At 42.3% G+C, this 23,906-nt stretch overlaps 1 protein-coding gene across 2 annotated transcripts; it reads left to right on the forward strand.

The window, feature by feature from the left end:
• Window positions 1-19: 19 nt before the first annotated feature.
• LOC111863215 (RNA-binding protein 33) lies at window positions 20-23,876 on the forward strand. Of its 2 annotated transcripts, XM_023849320.2 has the most exons (16): window positions 20-68; window positions 623-722; window positions 848-912; window positions 1,519-1,670; window positions 3,593-3,805; window positions 4,991-5,320; window positions 6,340-6,581; window positions 8,408-8,722; window positions 9,786-9,887; window positions 11,044-11,373; window positions 13,145-13,225; window positions 15,433-15,598; window positions 19,103-19,494; window positions 20,139-20,411; window positions 21,020-21,190; window positions 22,631-23,876. In XM_023849320.2, the coding sequence occupies exons 1-16, from the start codon at window positions 55-57 to the stop codon at window positions 22,766-22,768; spliced, it is 3,084 nt and encodes a 1,027-aa protein (XP_023705088.1). In that variant the 5' UTR covers window positions 20-54; the 3' UTR covers window positions 22,769-23,876. The 2 variants fall into 2 exon arrangements, with proteins under 2 accessions (XP_023705088.1, XP_023705096.1); XM_023849328.2 differs by lacking the exon at window positions 9,786-9,887.
• Window positions 23,877-23,906: the final 30 nt, after the last annotated feature.

Below are 23,906 nucleotides of genomic sequence, written 5' to 3' on the forward strand. Positions count from 1 at the left end.
TGACTATTCTCTTTCCCATGGGATGCCTAGCGAACCTGGCGAACGCTGGCGAATATGTCTGACAACAAGTAAGGAAGCGTCAATTAAGATTTTTGATTAATTTTTGCGGTCTAACGGTTCAGATTAATATTGTGTCTTTATTAACGAATTTTGAAGCAGGCTGACATGCTAAATGGCTTTATAGCATGCCATAGCACTATAATGGCGAAATTTCGTATTCGTGTATGTTTGCAATAAATGGTTGGGTTAGGAAGGGTGCACTAAACGATGTTAATATCTCATACATACTTGGTTTCCGCATATTCTTGACGCATTCTGAGTTTCGAGTTCTCACTGCTGTGACTATGAAGATATTGTCTAGGGTGTGAGCTCGTGTAGTCTGATTGAAGTTTACAGACGGCTCGAAAGAAAGTTTGGCTTCCATCTTCAGGGTTTAAAAGCTAAGCCAAGCAGGCGGATGAAAACCATTTTTGCTGCTTGCGTGGCTTACTATTCAAGCCTGAAAATTGAGACAGTTTATCTCTTTTGAAACGCCAATAAATTTCTCCTATACTCTGCAGCATCACATTCCAGAAGATAGTACCCACTTAATTCACTCTTTGACGGGTTTGTTTGCCAACAGTGATGACACACTTCTAGAAGGAGATATAGGCGACGATGTTGACTATGATTTAGGAAATGAAGATGAAGATGCCTTATTGGCAGATGATTATGATGTGCAAGTGAGTATTTCCATGCAAGTCTTACTGGAAAATTTGAAATAAAGCATGTTTGTTGACATACTTGTATGAAAACATATGCACATTCAGATAAACCATGCTGTACATGATTGTATTCCATATTACAGGGATCAAGTCACCGTACAGTTTATTTAGGAGAACAAGACGTATTGGGGAGCCGAGATGGATATCGGTAAGTTGATATAGTAGTTTATACAGAAATGCCAAGAAAATTATGATTTAAGCAGCCTTAAATTTCTTACTATGATGGTCAGTGCCCAAATACAGTTTTTCCTTCATTATTTATTTGTTTATTTAGTCATTTATGTTTTGAAACATGCAAGAAACACAAAGAAGTAACATGAGGTTATTATTTCTGGATCCTTGTTTTTATATATTCCTTATGGTGGGGAGGGAACATAGTGAAATTAGTAATAATGTGACACAAATTGAGAATTTAACATAAATAAATGAAACCGTTTGTGACCTCTTACAGTTGGTAACTGATGGTGATGGGTTGTAAGTGGAAAGATGTGTTTTCTAAAGCCTCCCCTTTTGTAATATCATGGGATAATAGTGGAAGATTGTGGCAGTATGAACTTTATTAACATTTATGTTGATTACAAATCTGTACTCTGCTGTCACCCATTTGTTCCAAATTTCAAACTCCAGAAACTATTTTCTGCTCGTTCAGGTATGTTGTCTAGCATGTTTAAGTAGGTGGCTGGATTGCAAATTAGAGTTAGGACACAGTCCGCTCACCCATGCATACTGTATTGTGTTTCATGAATTCTAACAGCAGGGAGCCAGACGAACCCTTTGATGATGTGTTAGATCTGGGTGTCACAGAAGGAGATGATTTGGACTCGGAGCTTCAGGAATCCCAAGAGCCAGAGAAGCTGAGGCACATGAAGGACTCAAACCTCCTGCATCGTGTAGAACAGCAGCAGGGTGAGGCCAACATGATATGAGGCAGTGGTAGCTGTTGGCAACATTCATGTACTGATGCAGCTCAAGTTTTACTGTGCTATCGGACAACTCAACTCTTGATGGATTAATCTTGCTAAGGGCCCCCATACACACACAGTTTGACCTCCTGTTCAGCCTGCACAGTTGAAGGCTGAAAGGCAAAACTGATGCGTGTGGTGCTGCTGGCCGGCCATTCGTTTGGACTGTTGGCCTGTAGGAAACCCGTCAGTTCTACCTGCAGGACCATAGCACATGACGTGTGTGACTCAGCAGTATAGGCTGGAAGACCGTGACTGTGGCATGAAGCCTGCCGGTATATCTGCGCGTGTATGGGGAAGGAACGGGAGAGGGAAAACTGGAAGTTTTGCGTGTAAGGTCAATCGGAAGGCCAAACTGTGTGTGTATGAGGGGCCTAAGATGTGCCACGAATGCACAAAAGATGTAAGTCACTTCAGTCCATCAGTGTAACCAACAGGTAAAGGAAAATTGCACTACAAGTGAACTCTTGATTATTCATGGCAGTGGAGAGAAGTAGCATGTATAATGAAAAAGAATGGATAATGCAAAACTGTGGGAAATACCCACTGTCCATGCTGCACACAAAACACAGCACCCCAGACTGCACTTGTTTGAAACCCAGCTCTGCAAATCTCTGTAGAATGGGGAGCCGGGCGAAGGGGGAAGTGACAACAGGCTTGTACCTGCCTGCATTTCCCCTGCTTCTACCCACAGCTCAGTCCTCAGTTCTACTGGTCATACTGCTTGTCGCTAAAGGAGGAGGAAAATATGTTTATAGCAGAGTAAAGCAACCCTTAGGTTGGGGCATAAGGCAGTAGTTTACTGAAACAGAAAGTTATGCAGGTTGAGAAGATGTACAGTCTACTGCAAATCATTGTAAAGCATGACTGATATGTATTATTGAAATGGATGTCATAATGGGCAATACTTAAACCTTTACAGGAATCTATACTCAGTATCCAGGGCCTTCTGAAAGTTCTGTGCTTAATCTGCAAGTAGGTTGTTGAGAGCCTACTGTATAATGGCTTTGTTTCTGTTGTGATGAAGCTTGCAGTTACAGCCTGTTCAACATTCCCAAGCCTGTCCCTACCTCAGTTTATAAGGCAGACACCTCCACCCTCTGTGATAAGATGTTGATGGATCTATGAGATATACTGCATTTTAACATGGGCTCTGAATGGTGCTGCTGGCCTGGTATTCCTCAGATACAGAAGGTTTTGGGTTCAGGTTTTGTGTCAGTTTCGCAGTCTGGTGTGATATCTCTCCAGCCCTCCAGACTGGCGCCACAGTTGTATGTGCAGTTGGACCTCAGCAGCTCCTCCCCTTTCAGTTCATTTTCACTAATCGTCTTGCCATGTAACACTATGTATTCTGGGCTACTGACAGGGATGTAAAATAAATATGCATGCATATTTCAAACTTCCATTATGTTGTTGATGAAGCAAGGAAAGACATGCAGAACACACTGCACATTTAATCCAGCTGGTCATGAACTGAAGACTGTAGATACAGAAGCCTGGCATTGTATGTACAGACCAGCATGACGCTGCACGGTGAGAACCATTCTTGTTTCAAGCATACGTGTTTGTGATGAGTCTGTTTACTTTGAATAGATAACATTAAGAGAGATTTGAGGTTCTCATTGCAGTGATGTTGGAGGTTAGTGTCTTCATTGCCAGCACTTCAAAGGAGCATGCTGCCTCCAACTTCAGGGTGGAGAGGAAAAAGCGGTACTCAATTAAATGAGGCCAGGTCTTATGTTGGAGTGAAGAGATGTGTTGCATTTGCGGGTGTTAATGTTGTCTGTCTGAAGTGGAATGCAGGAGAGGAGACATAATTTTAAGTTGTGCCGGCTGTGTTGCTGAATGCGGATTTCCCTTTCACAGGGGAGCTGATGGGCACAGCACATATCTCTCAGGAGACCGGGTATGTGGAGGGACAAGAGATATCAGTCACTCAAGGTGTGCCTGGGGTAGAGTCTGAGGAAGAGGAAGAAGACGCAGAAGAGTCCAGAGGCGATCGCTTCAAGACAGAGCGCACCACCATTGTGTCCCTGAAGACCCCAAACAAGTCTTATGGGAACATTCCAGATTCATTGGGTATGCTTTGTTGCCAGTAGCAACAGCAGGATCAGTGTGAAAGTCACGCTGATACCTGCCACACTGTTGCATCACTTTATGATGGCAGCCACTTAATTGTGGTGTCATACAATTAGAAATGAATGGTGAAGTTTGTGTTTGGTTCAGAATTTGTTTCATTCTGGTCAGTCATTTACAAGAATGATGGTGCAATTGACAGTTACTGAGCCCCTCAAGAAATGACTTGGCTTCCTGGAACTCAGAAGAGTTTCATCACAATGTTCACATGATGGGCAAGTATTCATGAGATCCAAGGTTCTGAACTTCGCCTAGAGACTGGCTGCCTTCACTATGGTCCTTGTGACTTACCTCAGTCCCTTGAGAAGAATCACAGGGTAGTACCTCGGAGCAAGCCACAACTTTAATGTTTACTAATAATCTGAGCTGTTGAAAGTATTGTTATATAAATCAAGAATAATGGAACGTAGGTCTCTCAGTCTCTTCCCGTGGGTTTTAGGATGAACACTCTGTGTGTATGCTCTTAGTTTCGTCCTCATGCTGTTAGTCGTGCCAGTCCCATAATTCCTCCTGTGTTCTTAATTGATGAGTTACAGTTGTGAAACTGCTTGTTATGCAACTTTGTCTGTCCCCCTGTTATTTCCGCTCTCTTGGGTCCAGATATTGTCCTCAGCACCCCATTCTGAATCCATGTTCTTTTCATAGGGTCAGAGACCAGGTTTAACATCATGAAAAAAACAGGTGAAGTCATAGTTTTGTGTATTTTAATCCTCACATTTTTATGTCGGGTTTGAGGTTCTTGGCAACAGCAGACGTGGAGAATCCAGTGTTGTGGGATGTAACAGAGTTCTTCTGGACTGCATGTCCTACTGTCTCAAAAGATAGAACTCTTCACATTCGTAGCAGAAAAATTTTGAACTGAGTGGTAGTGAGCATTCTTTGAATTTGATTGCTGTTTCAGTAAATTCATTGTGAATATCTGTTTTGATTCTCAAGTACTTGCACATTGATATGTGCTGTAAAGATTTGTTGACTGTCCTAATATGATTTTCTTCTGATCAGGAGATGTTACAGTAGACTCTAATTTAGTGTTGAATGAAATGGTTTAGACAGATGTGTCAGGTCATCCTTGAGTGAGTAGTTCACTAAGCTGTATTGTTTGTGAGTGGTATGTGTACTCTGTTTCAGACAATGTGTGTGTGGAAGATGGTAAGCAGATGGTGAGACGAGATGGAGCTTGGAGAGGGGGTCGCAGGGGTAGGGGGGTGTTCATAGGACGTGGTGCTGGTGGAGGTCCTCGACCACAGTTCATTGGTAATTTCAGTGTTCATCCACTTCAGCAGCAACAGCAGGGGTTTGCTGGGCCTCGTTTTGGAGTAGATGGCTTTGTGCGCCCAACTGGCCGTCCGGGTGCTAGAGGAGGCATTTACAGTCGACCACAACTGAGCCAACAGCAGCCTCCTCACAAGATTCTTATCAATCCCCACTTCAGAGGTGCTGTGCAGCCACATCCTGAAGGTAACATATTTCATATTAGCATCCTTCCATCAGTTCTGTTACTTTGCAAAATTATTATATGTCCAAAATTATGTGTGTATTTTTTGTTTCTTCCATTTCATCTACATGTCTGGCCCATTGATGTCTGGTTGTAATGTCCTAAGAGTAACCCTTTACAATTCATCTGTGTAACTGGGCTGAAGCTGAGACACTTTGAAGCCAGCTTAATTGTAAGGTAGCCCATGTGAATTTTGTAGTACAAGTAATGGTGTTATCTCACTTCCAAACCATTGAGCATATCACCAATGATCCATACTTATCTGCCATTGTCCTTAACTCAACTGTATCATTCCTCAGTTCAGGTAGACTCCCATAGGAAACTGTCCTTGGAAAAGAGGTTGTTGCCTGGTAATGGCTTTCATCAGTATCCTCTTCTGCTCACACAGTTGCTGGTTTTTGCCCATCTCACAGCTTGCAAATAATTCATGGCTGCAATTAACTCATGATGATGACTGATGGTCAACTTGGCTGGTGTCCTCGTTCTATAACCTTGGGTCAGACCACACAGAAAACACCGTCTCCCACAATTCTTCCGTTGTCAAATCACGTATTTGTTGCAATGGCCCTCTCTTCTGGCTCCACAGTTGTGGCCTTCAGCCATTATATCACAGTATTCTAACATAAAGTTCGTGCTGCACAGTAAACACAGTTGTCCTCCATAGGGAATGTTAAAGTAGAAGCCATATGTGGTTGCCGCTTTGCTAGAAAGACTTCATCGTCCGACAGTCCTCACAGGCTGCTATGATGTCACAGCTGCAGCCCTCAGCTGAGAGTTTGTCTCTGACCTGGTCCATAGTGGAGTCAGAATGAAGAAATTTGCTGATGGCTGATCTCTAAATTGTTTGTGATGGTGAAGAATGTATGTGGCTCATCTGTATGGTGTATCTGCTAATTGTATGAGTGGTTTTGGACATGTGAGGTCTGATGCTTGAGAACCCCAAAATGTATCGTGCCTGTATTTTCTTCTCTGTTCATTTCAGCGAGGCTGATCTGGGATCCTGAGATGCCACCCAATCAGACACTACAATCGCAACCACAACCGCCGCCACCCTACCAACCTTTGGAAACTGCGTACCAGATCACCCCACCAGGCAGTGGCTACACAGTGCAGCAGTTTCAGCCCCCACCACCACAGCATGATCCCCACCCATTAGCACCACCCCTGCGTTATGACTCACCCTCACAACAAAGAGACTACTTCCCTCCAGAGCAGTCATATACAGTGAGTACCACCTCTTAGCATGAGTCAGGAGTTCCAGCACTGTGTGGGGTAGGCCTGCATGAAAGTCTGTGAAGCCATTCTGATTTGTGTTCAGACCACAGGAAGAAGTCCCATGGATGGTGGGGAAAACAGTGCTTGAGGCTTCACCTCTCTTCAGCCAGCCCTTGCCTGTGTCAACTGGGCCATGGTGCTTGGCACCGAGAAAGGTTATGACTGCCGACATTCCTGTACACAGAATGGCTATACAGATGGATAGGGCACAGAGGAAAGTGTGCTGAAGGGGAAGCACAGCAGACATTGCTATTCTCCCTGCACTTGGTGCACTGTGGTTCATTCACGGTTGTTGCAGACTGTAATGACAGAATTGATGGGATGACAGTGGAAGGACATGGAATTAGTAATTCTCTATATTCAGGATGTGGAGGGAGCTCTTCATGTTCTTGTTGTCAGCCCCAGGAAACCATTTAATGTAAAATGGACCAGAAGGGATTAAGGCCCGTGTTACTTGGTCATTTTGCTGCATATAAGTTGCTCATGAGTTTTGTGAAATAATTAAATTTTAAGGTAAGAATATTGAAAAAAGGTGCAACAGAAATGCGTTTTCATAGCCCAGTGAATGAAATCAAATGACACAGCAAAATGAGAAGTGTGCTTCTTGATGTGGACTAAAGCGAAATGTCAGACTATATGGTAATGGATGCTTGTTCACACACTTTGCTGTATCTTTGCAAAATTCATAACATCAGTTTTTTCATGAAGAAGACCAGGTTTCAGTAGATTTGGCATTTATTTTTGCATAGTTATCTGTGTAGAGCATTTTTAGCTGCACCCTTTCCCTTTTGTAACCCATTTGCAGTGTTACGTGGGTGACCTGCAGCCAAGGATGAATCAGAGCGGCCAATCCTTTGCTCTGAGAATATGAATACCGTAAGAGGAGCAGGAGAGGCAGTCTCTCTGTAGCAAGAAAGCTTGTTGAGCAAACGTGCATTTGAGACACGAGAAAAAATGTAGACCATTTTTACAATACATTTTTTACAAAGTAGCAGTCACCACTGGACTTCTCATGAACACATAAGCAAAATCGCTTGATGTGGAAGGAAACATTTAAGGCAAGAGTTTGGTTATAGGCATCTAGTGAAATGTGTCAGCCCGGAAGACCACAGTAACGATATTGTGACATAATGCCTGAAAGTGAGAATATCAGAGCCAGAGGAGGCGACCATTGCTAGCCAACTGGCCAGTAAATGCACACCACATCAAGAAACATGCAGGCCATCGCTAGGCAACAACCCTCTTACATATCATGTAAGAGTAGAGGCGTTGTTTTCTGTGCAGTCCGTCCTGGAGCTATATAACAAGGACCAATGGAACAAGCCAGTTAGTTGCCGTCAAGAGTGAGTTGCAAGCCGGCTGCCATTCAGTGAGGATGTGAGCTCAGAAGCAGAGAAATGCCCATTGTTGGGAGCCGTTACCTAGCAACGCTTGGTGAAGATATAGAAGTCGTAATGTTTGGAGTAGCGATTTATAGAGTGTGTAGATCCATGTAATTGTTACAGTCTCCTGTAGTTACGAGTTATAAGTGTTCAGGAAATCCAGTTACCAATCCAAACAATGTGTCTAGTCACTAACACTTGAAAATATATACCTAGTAATTGCACATCAGAGTATGTGGTGTCAAAAGCTCATACAACCTGCCTGCCTTGTGGCTGATGTCCAGCTGATTTACAGTCTGCTGCCCAATCCTACAGAGCAGCCAGTGTATGTGAACACACTGCACCTTTTGCTTCAGACGTAATTCTTTCCCTTTTGAACCATTTCTGTTTCAGCAAGAGCAACCCACTGTTCCCCACTGGCAGGATAACTGTGATCCTTTGCAGCAGGGAGGCAGTGATATGTACGCACAGCCAAGTCATGTCCCCCCGGGAATGGAGTCTGATATGCGCCATCCTAACCATAGCATGGGAGAGCCAAGCATGAACTATGGCCAGCCTGTGTATGGCACTGGAATGGAGCAGTATGAGACAGTGTTGCCACAGCAGCAGCAGGGAGTGTTCCATGAAATGTTGCCACCCCAGCAACATTATCACCCTCTGCCACCGCCAGTCTCTTCAGCCAGTCACCATATGCCACCACCAATGGTGGTAAGTATGCAGTATGCCATTTGTCTAACTTTTCCTAATGTTTCTGGTGATACCTATTTCTGGCATCAAAGAATATAACAGTGATCTTACCACGAAGCCATAGAACACAGATATATGCAAAGTGAAAGTGTGTATGCAGTTTTGTACGCTGGTCAAGATATACAGAATGCAGAAGTTTATGATGAATTTGATGATGGTCTGCTGCCAGATTCGTCCTCTTCAGTTCCTAGTATAGTATTCCTCCAAGATTTATTTTCCATTGAGAAAACAGACTGAATTAAGTTGTATCTGGGGGCACCCTGTCTGAATCTTGATCAGGATCGAGATGTTTGTGGTTTTCCTAAGAATTTTAGGCAGATATCAGAATAATTCTTTATATGGGGCCATAACTGCCTCCTTTCACAGCCTTCCCAATTTGTTACGCACTGGTAATCCTGTCATTCAGCTCCATAGTCTGAGCTGCTGATCATCCTGTTGCATAAACCATAAATAAAATATGATAATAATGATATCATCCCATTTATATATTGGTCCTGCAAATGATCTCTTCAGTTCAAGTTTTCTGACCAGAATTTGGCATGAATTTTGCATATTAGATGTGTGCTACATGCTCTGCCCATTGCACCCTTTTTGGGTTAATCACCATTATATTTGGTTAAGGGTCCAAATCCACATAATGAAATTTTCCCTTATTCCTGTCACTGCCTTCGTCTTAGGTCCAAATATTTTCTTGACTCCTCCGTTCTTGAATAGCCTTGGCATATATTTTCACCCACTGAGACACGCATCTCTCTTTGCAATTCCCACTGTGCAACAGAAAAGTTTCACACAGAACTTGTAAATTGAACATCAAGACAAGTGACAAATGTGAAATGGAGAGAGTCTAAATGGGAAACTCAATATACATACTCTGTGTTAGTGTTTTGCCTTTCGTAATGCCTTCTAGTAATTCAGTTTGTCAGGTCGTTAGTTTTAAAACTACAAGAAGTTGTTATTACCAGACATTTAGCTGTATCTTCCCTGACAATATGTACATTTGAGCTGTGTTTCTTTTCTGCTACCGATGGAGGCAAGTGTGTGGCATTGTGCTGCAGGGGTCAACGCTGACGATGGTGTGCAACTCATATCGGCTAGCCATCCTGTTCCATCACAGTATCACAGTCAGGTAATGGACTGTGTGCTGTAACTGCTATAGAAAGTTAGAACTGACATAGATTCTGTCATATTGCTTCATAAGGCAATGATTCCTTTCAGCAGATCCAGTTCGCAGACATTTTGATGAAAGCTTGAAATTTTGTATCACAAACACAGCCCTATTTGTGCTACAGAAACTGAGAGAAAGAAGTACTTTCTTCTGGGATGACTTGCTATAATCTGTTAGAAGTTAAAGCATAATGTTGTCAGTTTTAGGGCAGTTTTCCAAAACTTAGCCATGTGAATGAATTTTATAAAGTGCTGTTGACCCAGACTTCTTGATCAGGTTACGGAATATTGGGCATGGAGTTTATCGATAAATTAGATTGAATTGGGTAATTTTACTTGGTAATTAAGACAGGTAATAACAATTAATAACCCTTCAGGGTGGGTTGAAAGTTGGTTATATGGAAATAAGTATAATTTTGCACCAGCCAGAACAATAAACATCACTAATAGAAGCTGCCACAGTTGTAACCCATGTGTGTATGGAGAGCAGAGTCCAGCAACTGTGGCTAAAGTATGTCGGAGAAGTCTGAATGGATCCAGATTGGCAGAGCACAGTTGTCTCCACAGATCTGGACAGTGGCAGTCCAAAACTCAGAGGAAGCTGTGCATGTATGGCTGCCTATTGTCCTCTTAGTATGAAATGAAGTTTCTTAAATGCTTGTAGCATCAGCAGGTTCAGTCATAGACAGACTTAAATTTTATTAGGATTTTTACTTTTAACACAAGTAAGCAGGTTCAGAAGTTTATTGTTCTTCAAAGTACAAAATCATTGTTAGTCATTACCTTGCAACAGACTTCACAGCACCACAATAACACAGAAGGAAACCAGAACTGCTAACAGTATTTTGGAGCACCCTAGACTCATTGTGTGAGTAGCTACATCATTGGCATGTGTAATATACATGTAAACACCATAGGAGGTGGCAGTGAAGCACTGATTTTGGCTTTTGATGTGATGTTCCCATGGTCAGTGTTGTTTTGTGAGTCTCAGTAGTCCACGGCGGGCATGTGCGTGTTTTTAACAGTGTGCAGAGTGGTCAGAGTGCTTGTACTTCAGATTTTAGCATTATTTCTGAATGTTTTAGGCTGTGTCCTTTTGAAAGAACTGTTCTGTTTAGGGAATGTATCGGTTACCCACGCCAAGTAGTGTGTTGGGCCCGGTGAAGTTCCGTCAGCCCAGCCCGGTGCCGTACCGCCATCCAGCAGGCCCTGGCTATATGAACCAGGGTGGCAGACCATCTGCGATGGCACCTCGGTTCCCTCCTGGCATACAGATGAATGTTCCACAGCAGCTGCAGATGATCCGGCCCAGGCCCCAGCCCAGCATCCCGGTGCATCAGCAGAAATCAAACCGAACGCCTAAAAAGCGGTCTTCATTTGAAGCAGGTGGTGGAGGGAGTGCTCAGTTCAAACAGCTTCGGTTTGATGCAGCCACAAAAAGGAAAAAGGTATTTCTGTTTGGCTATTCAGTGGGTTTTGTGGCATAAGTGACGGACCGTCTGGGTCAGTGGAATTGAAATTAAATTTTTATGTATTTGCACATGTAGCATGCAAGTGCTGACAGCATTCAGCACCAGACTAATTGCTTGGATCTCAGTTCCTGCCTTCACTGTTCATACTAATATTATCTGTGTGTCCATGTGCGGAGGCTGTGAATGTTGTGTCACACGGACAGAACAGCAAGACAAGCCACTGCAGCACATAACATTCAGATATAAGCGCTGCACACACGGCTATACGCACAGCTGTAATAACACACAGATCATCCACAATGTGGCACCGAATGCAGCGCAACAGGATTCTAATGGACTTCTAATTATTTCCATAAACAAATAATTTAAAAAAATTAATGTTGACTATGGACGTGTGACACAAAATTGAGCATACAGTGGCTCACAGGATTCACATATACCTGATGATGGCAGTGTATGGTTGAAACGTAGTAAGGTTAGATGTATATGAGACAGAAAATAAATGTTGCATTTAAGATGGTAATATACAGGGCATTAAAAAAAGTGGTGTAGGTTTTAAGAGGTTGTACTGACTGAAATGAGCCAAAAGTCCCAGTGAATATATGTCCAGAAATTAGTGCATGCTGAGATATGGGTGAGTTCATGTCTGGGCAGGCATCTTAGGTGATCAGCTGCTAGGGCATGTTGCCTTTTCGACAGGCTTGGAAGTGCCATGTACTGTAGTCTTATGATGAATGATTTACCAGTATTCTTGGAACATTTGCATCTTCCTCAACAGGAACATGCGGTTTGTGCATGATGGGGCAGAACATTTTCTCCATATTGTCAGATAGCACCTGAACCAGACTATTGATGAACAGTGGATGGTACACAGAGGCCCGTTCATCTGGTCTGTACAATCTCCTGAATCTCCTGAACTTAATCGCCTGGATTTTTGGCTGTGGGGACCCCTAGAGGTTTTGTTCTATTCAGCACTCATCAGTGACATATATAGGAGTTACAGCAACAACTGTTCCCACCTTGTGACTCAAGGTACGCGGGTTCAAACCCGGCGGAGGTCGTGGAATTTTTAAGGGCGGAAAAATCCAGGGAACAAGTCCTCCGGGAGGGACTTTAATCCGTGGGTCCCGTGTCGTAGCTTTACGGCACGTAAAAGAACCTCATGTCCCAAGGGGACCACTGAGCCAAATTCAGGACATTTCCCACCCAACAGTAGACTCTAACGCCTCTGGTAGATGGGAGAAGCATCGAGATACCGCTGAGCCAGTAGAGGCCAAACTCGCTGGCTGACTCGGGACTGATGGCACGCACCAGTACCGGTAGGGAATAGAGACTGGTAGAATATCATAGGGGGATGCACAATGGACCAACAGTTGGTCTAAGTGCATGGGGAAACCCACTCTCTCCAATACAATACAATACAAATACAGCAACAACTGGAGAATTCCCATCAGACGGTTCAAGTGAAACCAGTAATTTTCGACAAAGTGTGCACCGCTGTGTGATGCAGAGCATCTGCTGTAGAGATCTCTCAGCAGACACTGGTTTCCGGACGTATGTTGACTGGGACATTTTTGCTCATTGAAGTGATTATTACAACACCTCAAAGCCTGTAACCATTTTGTTAACATTCTGTATATGTATGAAACAGGAAGTATACTTCTGTTAACTGATAGCTGTGTGTTTCTGTCCGTTTTGTGATGTTAGACAGTATTTAATTGACACCAATCTTTTGTTGCCGACACAGAGAATGCCAGATATGAGCAACCTGCACGAGGTTCAAACTGTGGATATGCTGCCTCCTGACATGAATTCACAGTTGCAGCAGGTAAAAACCCTCTTGTAACATTAATTGATATTTCTTGCTGCATGCTGTGGTTCAGTGGGTGGCACTCCCGTTTCGTATTTGGGAAGTCCCAGGTTCTAATCTTGGTCTCAAGACCGGCTATCATGATTGCGAATTTTTGTGATTTTCTCAGTCCTTCTAGGCAAATGCTGATGTAGTGCCTTAAAATAGGCCATGACCCACTTCTTTTCTTATCCTGTAATTTAGTGTTGGCCAATCATGCGACGTTATACAGCCTGAGCTCCTGACAGCATCCTTAAATAGAAGTATAAACAAACAATCTCAGATTTTGTTCTGATATTGTTTCCATTACAGCATTGCTTGATGGGTGGAAGGCTTCAAATATCTCTTTCATTTGACTTCAGTACTGTGACTTGCATCACAAATGGTAACTGAGAGTTATGATTACAGTTTTGCGGAATGTGGTGTCATGAAATGTGGTAGGTTGTCACTATTATTTCAGAGGAATACTCCAACCTTGGAAGTGTGAGTACAAGTTTTCCACAGTACATGTCACCACATTCCAGAAGACCTTATAACCATAATACCCATCTCTGTGGGAACCTCAGATATCTTATGATATCACATTATTACCATGGATGATTCTGAGAGGTGGCTATAGTTTCAGTCCATATCAGGTACGCGGTAGTGTAGTTGGTTGAGGCACAATGCTACAAGCCAGAAGGTTGCGGGTTCAAGTCCTGATGAGGTCATTGGATTTTTTTCAATTTACCCAATGCTTCCAGCCGCACTATGGCCCTGGGGTCGACTCAGCCTCTAACAGAAATGAGTAAAATGAATATTCTCGGCATGTAAGGCTGACAACCTTACCACCATCTGTGAGCTGATTGTCTAGAAAATATGAGAACCTCAACATCTCACAACCCTAAGGACCTCCATGGCCGGTTACAGGGATACCTTTGCTTTTTTTACTGTTTTGTTATGAATCTGTGTCGTCACATCTTCACATGAAGCATGAAATAAACTTTGTTTTAACTCCTTCATCTCGCATTTATATAGCATGGACATACCCTTCAGACGAGATTTTCTTTTTTGTTTTTGAAAGATTGGAATAAATAATTCAGATGTTATTATTTTAATATCTCCTCAACTTACATTCCATGATAACATGCAAAAGGTTAAATGCTTAATGAATATATCGTGTGAGTGTATTCAGCACAGAAGCAGACACTGGGAATGAGTATGTTTCTGGCTGACCTGGCAGACATGCTAGATAGTCATGAATATACATGGGATTGGTCCTGAAAGGGTTTAGAAGTCTCTTTGTACGAGGTGTGTTCAAAAAATGACGGGAATTTCCGTATTTTGGAAAAAATATTTATTCATTCGTCTACATTAATGTTGTCGCCTTCAAAATAGTCCCCATTCGATATTATGCACTTACGCCAGCGCTTCTTCCAATCATCGAAACACTTCTCAAACTCGATTTTTGGGATAGCCTTTAGCTCTTTCAGCGATGCGCTTTTAATGTCATCTATGCTTGTAAAACGACGGCCCTTTAAGGTTCTCTTTATTTTTGGAAATAGGAAAAAGTCACACGGAGCCATGTCTGGCGAATATGGAGGCTGGGGCATCGTTACAGTATTGTTTTTGGCCAAGAATTCACGAACAAGCAACGAAGTGTGAGCAGGTGCATTATCGTGGTGCAAGAGCCATGAATTGTTTTTCCACAAATCCGGGCGTTTTTTTCGGATTGCCTCACGCAAACNGTATACCAACATAATAAAAAAAAAATTTTGACAATTGGACTCTCCAAACCCGCGAAATTTTAAAATTCCCGTTATTTCCTGAACACACCTCGTATAAAAAGAAATGTTAGTCTCATCACAGTCTGTAATATTTATTTTAAATATATTTTATATATATGGAAAATTATGTACTTTTTTTGGCATGTTTTGGACTTCATCCATCGTCTGGTATGTAATAGACAAAAGACCACGACGTTTCGGAGACCAGATCTGTCTCCATCTTCAGGTGGGTAGGGATGGATACACCTACTCAGTTGGGCCCATGAGAAAGAGCTAGTCTCAATCACTGGACCAGTGAAGGTGAAGACCAGGGAGGGACGGGGATGAACTCACTTCCACAGTTTCAGTTCTCTGTGTTCTGCTGCATATGAGGACGTGTGGTGACAGAGGTTGGCTGTACTGCTGTATTTCTGTTGGCAGCCTGTGGAAGAGGAGGACGAGGAGACACGTGAGTACCGCAAGAAGATTGAGCAGCAGAAGCTGGAACGAGAGAAGTTCCTGCAGCGGAAAGAGGAGAGACGTAAGTTGGCAGCATTGGAGAAGCAACGAGAGTTGCAGAAGAAGGATGTGGATGTTATGCCTGGAGGTAAGCAGCGAGCAGCTGTGTGCGGCGTTAGTAGAGAAGGTTGTGAGCAGTTTCATTTCATTTATTGTATTAAAAGATGAGTGCCGAGACATTGCACATGCTTCCTAATATACAGTTCACCTTGATCTCATTATCTTGGAAACAAAACTGGTTGTGGCTTGGTGGACTGATGCTGATTATTACATACAGAATGACAGTGAAACCTTGTCAGACCAGTAAAGCTGATTTCAAGAAATTCAACATTTCACATTTGCACCTCTAGTGTACATACCGTTATTTTCCTGAATATACATACCGTGACCTCAGTTTTATTCAAGGGAATGTTCTCCATAAGTTACCATGATTAATGAAAATTCTTGGATACATTTTTAAGAGAATCACCATTTTGTGTTTTAAGTCCCATTAGAAGGAATCCAATTTTTGAAGCTAAAATTGTAACTCTTTAATACCAGTATGGATAAAATCAATTCAGTTTCAGGTACTAGTGAGATGTATGTACACACACACACACACACACACAGACTTTCGAAAAACCATTTTTTCTTACTCGGGGGTCCCAGATAATGCAAAATATAAAAATCTTGAGATTGATATTTTCATGATCACAGTACCACTTTCTCATTTGTACCATATATGTCAGATCACATAGATGGCATAGTGACTGGCTACGGGCTGGATGACCAAGGAGTCAGAGTTCGTTTCCTGGTAGAGTCAAGAACTTACTGTTCTCAGTGTTGTCCAGACCAGCTCTGGGGTCCACCCAACCTCCTATCCAGTGGATACCAGGGACTCTTTCCCCAAGAGGTAAAGCAGCAGGTGCGTGAAGCTGGCCACTCACCTCCAGCTAGTCCCGAGTTCAAAAAAATATGGATCTATACATCTATTCCCCCGTACACCTTCACGGCTCAGTGCTTTATTAGTTAAGCACAGGGACAACTTTACCTTACCTTTACTGTGTATATCAGAGAGTAATAGATTCTAATTTTGTTCATCCTCGTCTGTCACACTAGCAATAGTATAAAATATTATTAACGCCATCCAGTGTGGTTGATCATTTTTTCTTTCTTAATCTAATTATAATTATTTATAAATCTGTATAAATAAAAATGTAACTGTTGGTTTGTCTCTGGTCGAAGATCTCCAGAAGTTCTTCACCGATTGCTTCGAAATTTTGACAGAATGTTGCATTCGAATATGCACGTGTTTTTATGTACCTATTATGTAGATGTCACGCCTGTGACAGCTAAAAACATGTCACATGTTCGGAATCCAGGAGTCGTTTCCATAGTAATGCTAGAACAGACCGTTGCATAGGTTCCGTTGCGTAACAACGGATGAAAGCAAACACTTCTACAAGGTGACACTGTAATAATAGTGTCTGTGTGTATAGATAATGACCAGTGACATTGTAGCAGTAGTTTCCACATGTATTGATATATCCTTCTGAGGGTGGTCGCTCTGACCAAAACATGTAGAGGATGAAAGATTAAAGAAAGGAAAAACCATTTATCAGTTACACTGGACGGCATTAATAATCTTTTATAATAGATTCTGTTTTTTTGTGATCATAACTTTGAGGACATAATCATTAACAGAACTTTTTTTTAACAAACATGTCTGTTGCTGAGAGCAAAACTATGGTCTCAGCAGTGTTTAGGTTCATGCTACATGCACTTGTCTCAGTACATCCTCACAGATTTGCAGTGATGTTATATTGATGCGGACAGAGACGTTGAAGGAGTTGGTAGTTTGTATTATCTGTAAGTTCTAAGTTTCTAGAATTACCGGGCTTTTGGACTTTTCTCCATTGTCCAGTATTTTAGAAACTAGAAAACACACCATTTCGGAAAGTGAATCTGTTTCTGTCCTTAGATGAGGTGTGAGGAGGGGACACCTACTCTGTTGGGCCCCTTAGAATGTGCTAATCTCAGTCACTGGATTGAAATTGAGTGACTGAGATTAGCTTTTTGTAAGGGACCCAACAGAGTAGGTGTCCCCTCCCTCACCTGAGGACAGAAACGGACGCAGTTCCCGAAATGTTGTGTTCTCTAGTTTCTGAAATACCGGACAGTGGAGAAAAGTCCAAAAATCGAGTAATTCTGAGAATTGTACACCATCATCAGAACCCTGTAGAATCTAGTGAGTTTCTAGTTATGTGGTTTGTAATTTAAAATATTTGACATGGTTGTGGACGAAGTGGGAATGGGGTGAGGTGTCCTTTGGTGTCCACTTCCAGTTCTCATCCCACCAGATTGTGATCCTGTCATCACCACTGTATAGTCTCCATTGTGACAGCATCATGACATAAGCATTACAGTTAGCCAGTTCTTGATAAAGTTATTGGGGATGCATTTGTTACTCTCATGGCCGCTTGCGAATGTCCCTAGTGACAGATTAATAACTGCCCAGTTAGTCTTCCACCTGGCAGCAGGAGACTTCCTTATAATTGATTTATTTCTTATTAGGATGAATAAATCCATGTGGACAGGATGGCCAGACCATTGGTGAAATTAGAAATGCATATTATAACAGATCTGCTCAACGTGTTGCCAGGCAACAGCTCAGTAAACACAGTCTAACGCAACAGTAGAGGAAGCTGTGTTTTCTGTAGATCTAAACGACGTCCCAGTAGACTATCTGGAAAGCGATCATGTGATGTGTTTACTGTAGGTCCATGTCTGTTTTGAGGCTATATAAGTAAGTGTGACAGAATTCGTTCGGGGCAGTTACAAGTCCACCACAAGCTGGAGGAGTGAGTCCAAAAGAATTTTTAGTTCCGAGGTTCCAGAGTGATTGATGACAAAATAGCAAGAAGACTTCATAGTGAGTTGACATGCTACTTTCTGTGTTGATGTCCATTGCTAGGAGACGACTAGTGGAAACTGAGAATCCCAGTGCATGTGCAGCGGTGGACTGGAAACTGTGTAAATAGGGATAGTGCTATATTTATATGCAATTATTGGTGCTGTGTATCAGGAGTAATAAACCCGTTCATCAAATCCAGAACCCACGTTATTAGTCACTAATACATATGACAGTATAATTTTTCATGTGAAAACCTTAATTAAAGGAGAGATTTTGGGAGACAAAGATGTAGATATAAAAATTATGTTAACATGGATCTTTGAGAAACAGAGTCTGAAAGTGTGGATTGGGGTCACCCGGCTAAAAACAGTATCTGAAGTTGAGCTTTTGTGAGCTCTGTAATAGATCTTTGCAGTATATTGATTGTGACAATCCCTTACTATGGAGCTGATTAATACCACTGTAGGATTATTGTTCATAACAAGCAGTTGTATTGTTCAGCGATATTTAAGATGGCGTTTCCAAAAAAGGGAATGGGTGATTGGATGATTGGTTTGTAGGTTGTTGAACAGTATTTTATCAGCTGTAGATGTTAATTGCTGAGAAGCAGCTGTCACCCATTCTAAGACATTAGACTAATGATTGCCTCACAAGCTGGAGGAACTTCATAATGGTAACACTTGCTATTCTTTGTTTCAGGCGATGGTTCCCAGTCATTGTCAGATCCTCCACAGGGCAACGCAATTGCAACGATTGTTAATCGCAACACTGTAGAGCCACAGCCTGCGATATACCACCCAGTAATTCGCCATGTCATGCCACAGCAACAAGCACACCAGAAACTTCAGCAGAGCACGAAGATCCGTGCCAGCGTTCAGCAGCAACAGCAGTTCCACCAGGATGTGCGGCCATCACAAGCACCAGCCATGCTTGCCTCTGTTGGGGGTGTGTGGCAGGTTAGGGGCAAGAGGGGAAGGGGCACAGTTAGAGGATGCAGTGTTGGCAGGGGTCAGCAAGGAGTCTTGCACCAACCGCAGCTGGTGTCAGTACCGCCATCTCAACAGGAAATGAAGAGGGAGCCCACGGCGAAGGTAACACACAAACCACTAGTGGCTGCAGCAAGGTTCTTTTCCTTTCCAGTATTATGCCTTGTGAGCGAGTCCTGTTGTGGTTATCATGGAACAGTTTCACTTCCTTCTGTATTGTTCCTTGGATTCTGCTTGTTGAAAAGTGACCAGAATTTTGGGAACATGCAGCATGAATAATGTGTTGAAGTATAAATAGTGAAAGAGCAAAATCAAATTTGAAGTTTGCAAAGTCCAGAAAATTAAGTGGTAAGTTAGTAAATGTAGAAAGGTAATGTCATTTGAGGCTTCATGACTCATTTATATGCCGTTCTAGACCGTGAAATGTGTGTTACATTGGAGGTGATGTGCTGAGTACAGCTGCCCTTAAAAGCATTGCTTGGAGGTAAATATTGAAGTTGCAGCATTTGTGGAATACAGCCAGTTGGATATTAAGTTCATATTAAGAGCAGAGTTCTGCAGCAAGTTAAGCCGAGGTGTTCGGGTTTGTGTGGAACTCTGCGATCTGTAAACCCTATAGTTATAAGAGCAAGATCATATGACATTTGTCTGTGTGCTGTCATGCCTTCAGTTTCCGGTTTGTGGCAGACAAATATATACACTTTTCCTGTACTCATAACAGCCCAAATAAACCTGACCAACATTTCCAGGTTGCTGTTCCGGGGCAAAGGATTGTCCGGGCCCCTCAGCCAGGGACTGTAGCGAATCAGCCTCCTGTGATGCCACGCAGACTGGTGCTCACACAGAGTGCAGGTCGCCAGGTGACACCAGTGCCTCGGCAGGTGATGCCGCAGGCTCCGAAAGGTCGTACTGTGGTGCTTCGTGGAGCAAACAGCGGAACCAAACCAGTTCAGCAGCAGCAGCAGCAGCAGCAGCAGCAGAGGGTCGTGGCACAACAGCAAGGGGCACCATCGCGACAAGCGGTCAGTATATGGAGCCTTGCATTTCCAGTTGCAGATTCTGCATGGTGAGGGATGAAGACATTGGTTCAGTTAATTCCCTGAGCTTCAGTCCTAAAAACTTTGTTCTGGCATAGTTCCCTTTGTCAAAAGATTGATCAGTGAGATGACTTTATTCTTTTCTCTTTTTTCACAATCTTTTTTTCTTTTTTGTTCCTTTGCGCCTCCTTCCTCTGTTACAATGCTTCCTTGTACCTGGCTGAGCCGTCTTGTCTCGGATCATTCCATAGGTCTCTTCCCTTCAAATAACCTCAGCATCGTTATTCTATCCATCCTTTTTACACAGCCAAACCACTGTGGTCATTTTAGCTATAATTCTTTTAGCAAATTATGAAGTCAACTTCTCTTAAAAATCCAATTTCCAGTTGGATCTGTGTTAAGGTCAGTTGGGTTCTCTTCTGGGAGCAGTGTCAAAGTTTCTGAAGTTTGATTCCTGCTGCCACCACATCAGTTCTAGAACCCTGCCTGCATGACAACCAGTGTCACTTTCTGTAGCGGTTAATTTACATAAGGAAGAAAAACATTTATTGCAAGTGGTGCTTACAGTTAAAAGTACTGTGATGGACTTGCAGGGTGGTGGCCGGTCTGTTGTGGCAACAAAGGTGATGACCCCACAGCAGCCGGAGGCAGCAGCTCAGCAGCCGGCAGTACCCAGAACCAAGACAGTATCAATTGAGAATCTGGCAGCCAGCACAACAGAGCAACAGTTGAAATCCCTCTGTCAGGGCATTGGGGTCCTTGAGGTAAGTCAGGATGTTCGTATATGTCTGGCTGGACGGTAGCTGCAAGTTTACAAGAGAAAGAGTTTACTCACGAAGTTAAAAACAAAATACTGATAATGAGGATATGAATTGCATCCAAAACTCAACCCCAGTACTGGCACAACACTTGAACAGCCATGGCTACTGTACATATCTGTAAGAGCATGGCATAAATGTCTTAATATATTTGAGGGTTACTTTGTTGGGTCCATGGTGGGAAACAGGAGATATGAAAGTTACACTGTTGTCTAAACTAGATTTAAATATTAATGCCTTTATGTGGTATTAAAATTGAAGAGAAATCATAATCACTTATTGAACAGTGAAATTTAGAATTATACATGAGCTTATGCAAAATGATTTAATCTGACATATCAGTCTTCCGAACATGTGACTTAAACAGCTGAGCTCTGAGGGATGTGGTGGCCACCCACAAGACTTGGATCTAGTTCCTGCCACTGAATGCCTCAGAGGGACAGCATCAAAGGGAATAGCAATGTCCGACACAAACTCTGCAGTTGCTAACAGGGAACAACAAATGCCAAAAGTTCCTTCTTGTAAGATAGCAATTTTTTATAAAACAGTGACTGGTGTGTGTGGTGAATTGTGGACTGTCAGTTGAGAAATTTTTATGTGCACCACTGATAGAGGATGTTTGCTGAACATTTCATGAAATTCCCCCCAACTTAACATTTGTCCTAATTGTACCTTGTCATGGGAGTTCACCTACTTCTCAAAGATCCATTTTAATGTTATTGTTCTCTCTGTGCCTTTGTTTCCCACGTGATTTCTTTTCATGACATGATTCCAGGAGAAATTTCTATCACTTCATATTTACGCTGTGCATGCTACATGTCCTGCCAGTCTCATCCTTCATTTCTTTGCCCAAAGAATATATGGTCAATATTCTCATGGTGGATAATTTCCCCAGTGTTATCATGTGTAGTGTGGCCCGTATGATGATGTTTTAGAGCAGAAAATTGTAGGATGAAGTTTGTTTTAATGAACACAGGAAATGGTGAAAATGTCTCCTTTAGCCTTGGCTGTTGGTGGCAAATTAACCTCAGTATTTTGAAGTAACCTCCTGAGGAACTCTCTCACAATGGCACTCCCTATTGTCATCCATTATACATGCCAGCCTACACTGCAAAAATATATGCATGGAAGCTGATTGTGTTGCCACGTACTGAAGGTTTTTGTGTATAATGTTAGAAAAATAGAGTGTAAGTTGATTTTTCCAGTTATGTTAGCCAGCATTTATATGACTGATGCACGGAAACGATGTTTCTTGATTGTAGAACTTTGTTCTCTGTCATTGAGATCAGAGATGGAAGATTAGAAGATGGGCCATGTTGTGGTTATTCAGTCATCATCCTTAACATTCACTGTAATTGGCTGGTCTTTATTCTTCTTGTCTTGCAGAATATTCAGATGTTGCCGAAGCAGCGATGTGCCATTCTCAGGTTCACCAACCCAACATCAGCTGCTACATTCTACAAACGCTACCAACGTAAAATCATTGACCTCTCATTGATCACTGTTTCCCTAATCCCCCAGTAATTCCTGTGATCCTGCTGTGCCCTGCACAGTGCTGTCACATTGTGATTTACATTGAAATTTTTGGTCCTTATGCGAAATGCATATTGCCATCTTCTCTTCTTGAGGGAGTAGTTTCGCAGTCTGCCAGCAGTGACTGTTGTTCTATCTCTGCTCTGAGTGCTGCATTTACTTGCTATATCTGTATATGTATATATAGCTGTGATGATTTTAAATGAATTCTGCTGCCAGTTGATGTCATCCAGTCTGTGGACTGAATCATTAAGTGGGATTTGGTCCACACCCCTGCTGTACGTTCCAGGGTCTAATCTCTTCTGCCATTATTCGCTGTTATCGGGATGTCTCTTACCGAGCAGTGAATTCTACGTTCCACCTCTTTTAGTTAGTGCCCAAAGATGTGAAGCTCCTCATAATAAAGTATCTCATGATTTGAATGATGTACTGTCACATAAAAAGAACTGACTCTGTTCTGTTGATAGTCTTTTATTTTGTGCTGTACTCATTTGAGGTTCTTGGCTGTCAGCGAGTGAAACAAAGCTTTGAATCTTCATGTAAATTCCTGTGTTTTCCATAATGTTGTATAGTCAAGTCGCAACCCATTTGAATTAGTCACAAATCAGTTGTATAAGGAGTGGGTATGTTTGAAAATTCTGAGCAGTCAGTGAGTTGCCCATGTTCCTGTCATGACATATTGGGCCAAATGCAGGGATCTTATAAGTCAGATGACTGTCTGAGTGTAAAATAGCAACAGTTGTTCATATTTCGAATGGAGGATCATCACACGAGCAGAGGCATGGCATGGTACAAGTACCAATGAAGAATAACATGGGTTCTGAAGGAAGGAATGAACGAGATTAGAAAGAGTGTTATTGTTCAGATCACAAAGTTTCTGACAGGGGAACAGAGAACTGATGAAAAGAACGTTTAACTTACCTTTTGATGTATATTGCTTTTACTTTTTTGACTCTTTCACTTGGTTTTATTATTTCTATTATATGAAGAACAGGACTGAATATCCCACACAACATTTGTACGATGAATGTGTTGATGCTGCTATGTATGGTCTTCTCTTTACTCCAGAGAATTATATCAGTATGTTCTGATGTCTTTATCTTCTTCGTTCTTGATCTGGGACGACAGC

Source organism: Cryptotermes secundus, unplaced genomic scaffold (assembly GCF_002891405.2).
Source record: "Cryptotermes secundus unplaced genomic scaffold, Csec_1.0 scaffold1274, whole genome shotgun sequence".
In the NCBI taxonomy this organism is placed as follows: domain Eukaryota; kingdom Metazoa; phylum Arthropoda; class Insecta; order Blattodea; family Kalotermitidae; genus Cryptotermes; species Cryptotermes secundus.

Excerpts from the sequence above, each read along its gene's own strand:
- LOC111863215 (XM_023849320.2), top strand. Across the intron at positions 6,582-8,407 it reads CTCCAGAGCAGTCATATACA|CAAGAGCAACCCACTGTTCC; the intron begins GTGAGTACCACC and ends TTTCTGTTTCAG. Across the intron at positions 13,226-15,432 it reads TGAATTCACAGTTGCAGCAG|CCTGTGGAAGAGGAGGACGA; the intron begins GTAAAAACCCTC and ends TTCTGTTGGCAG.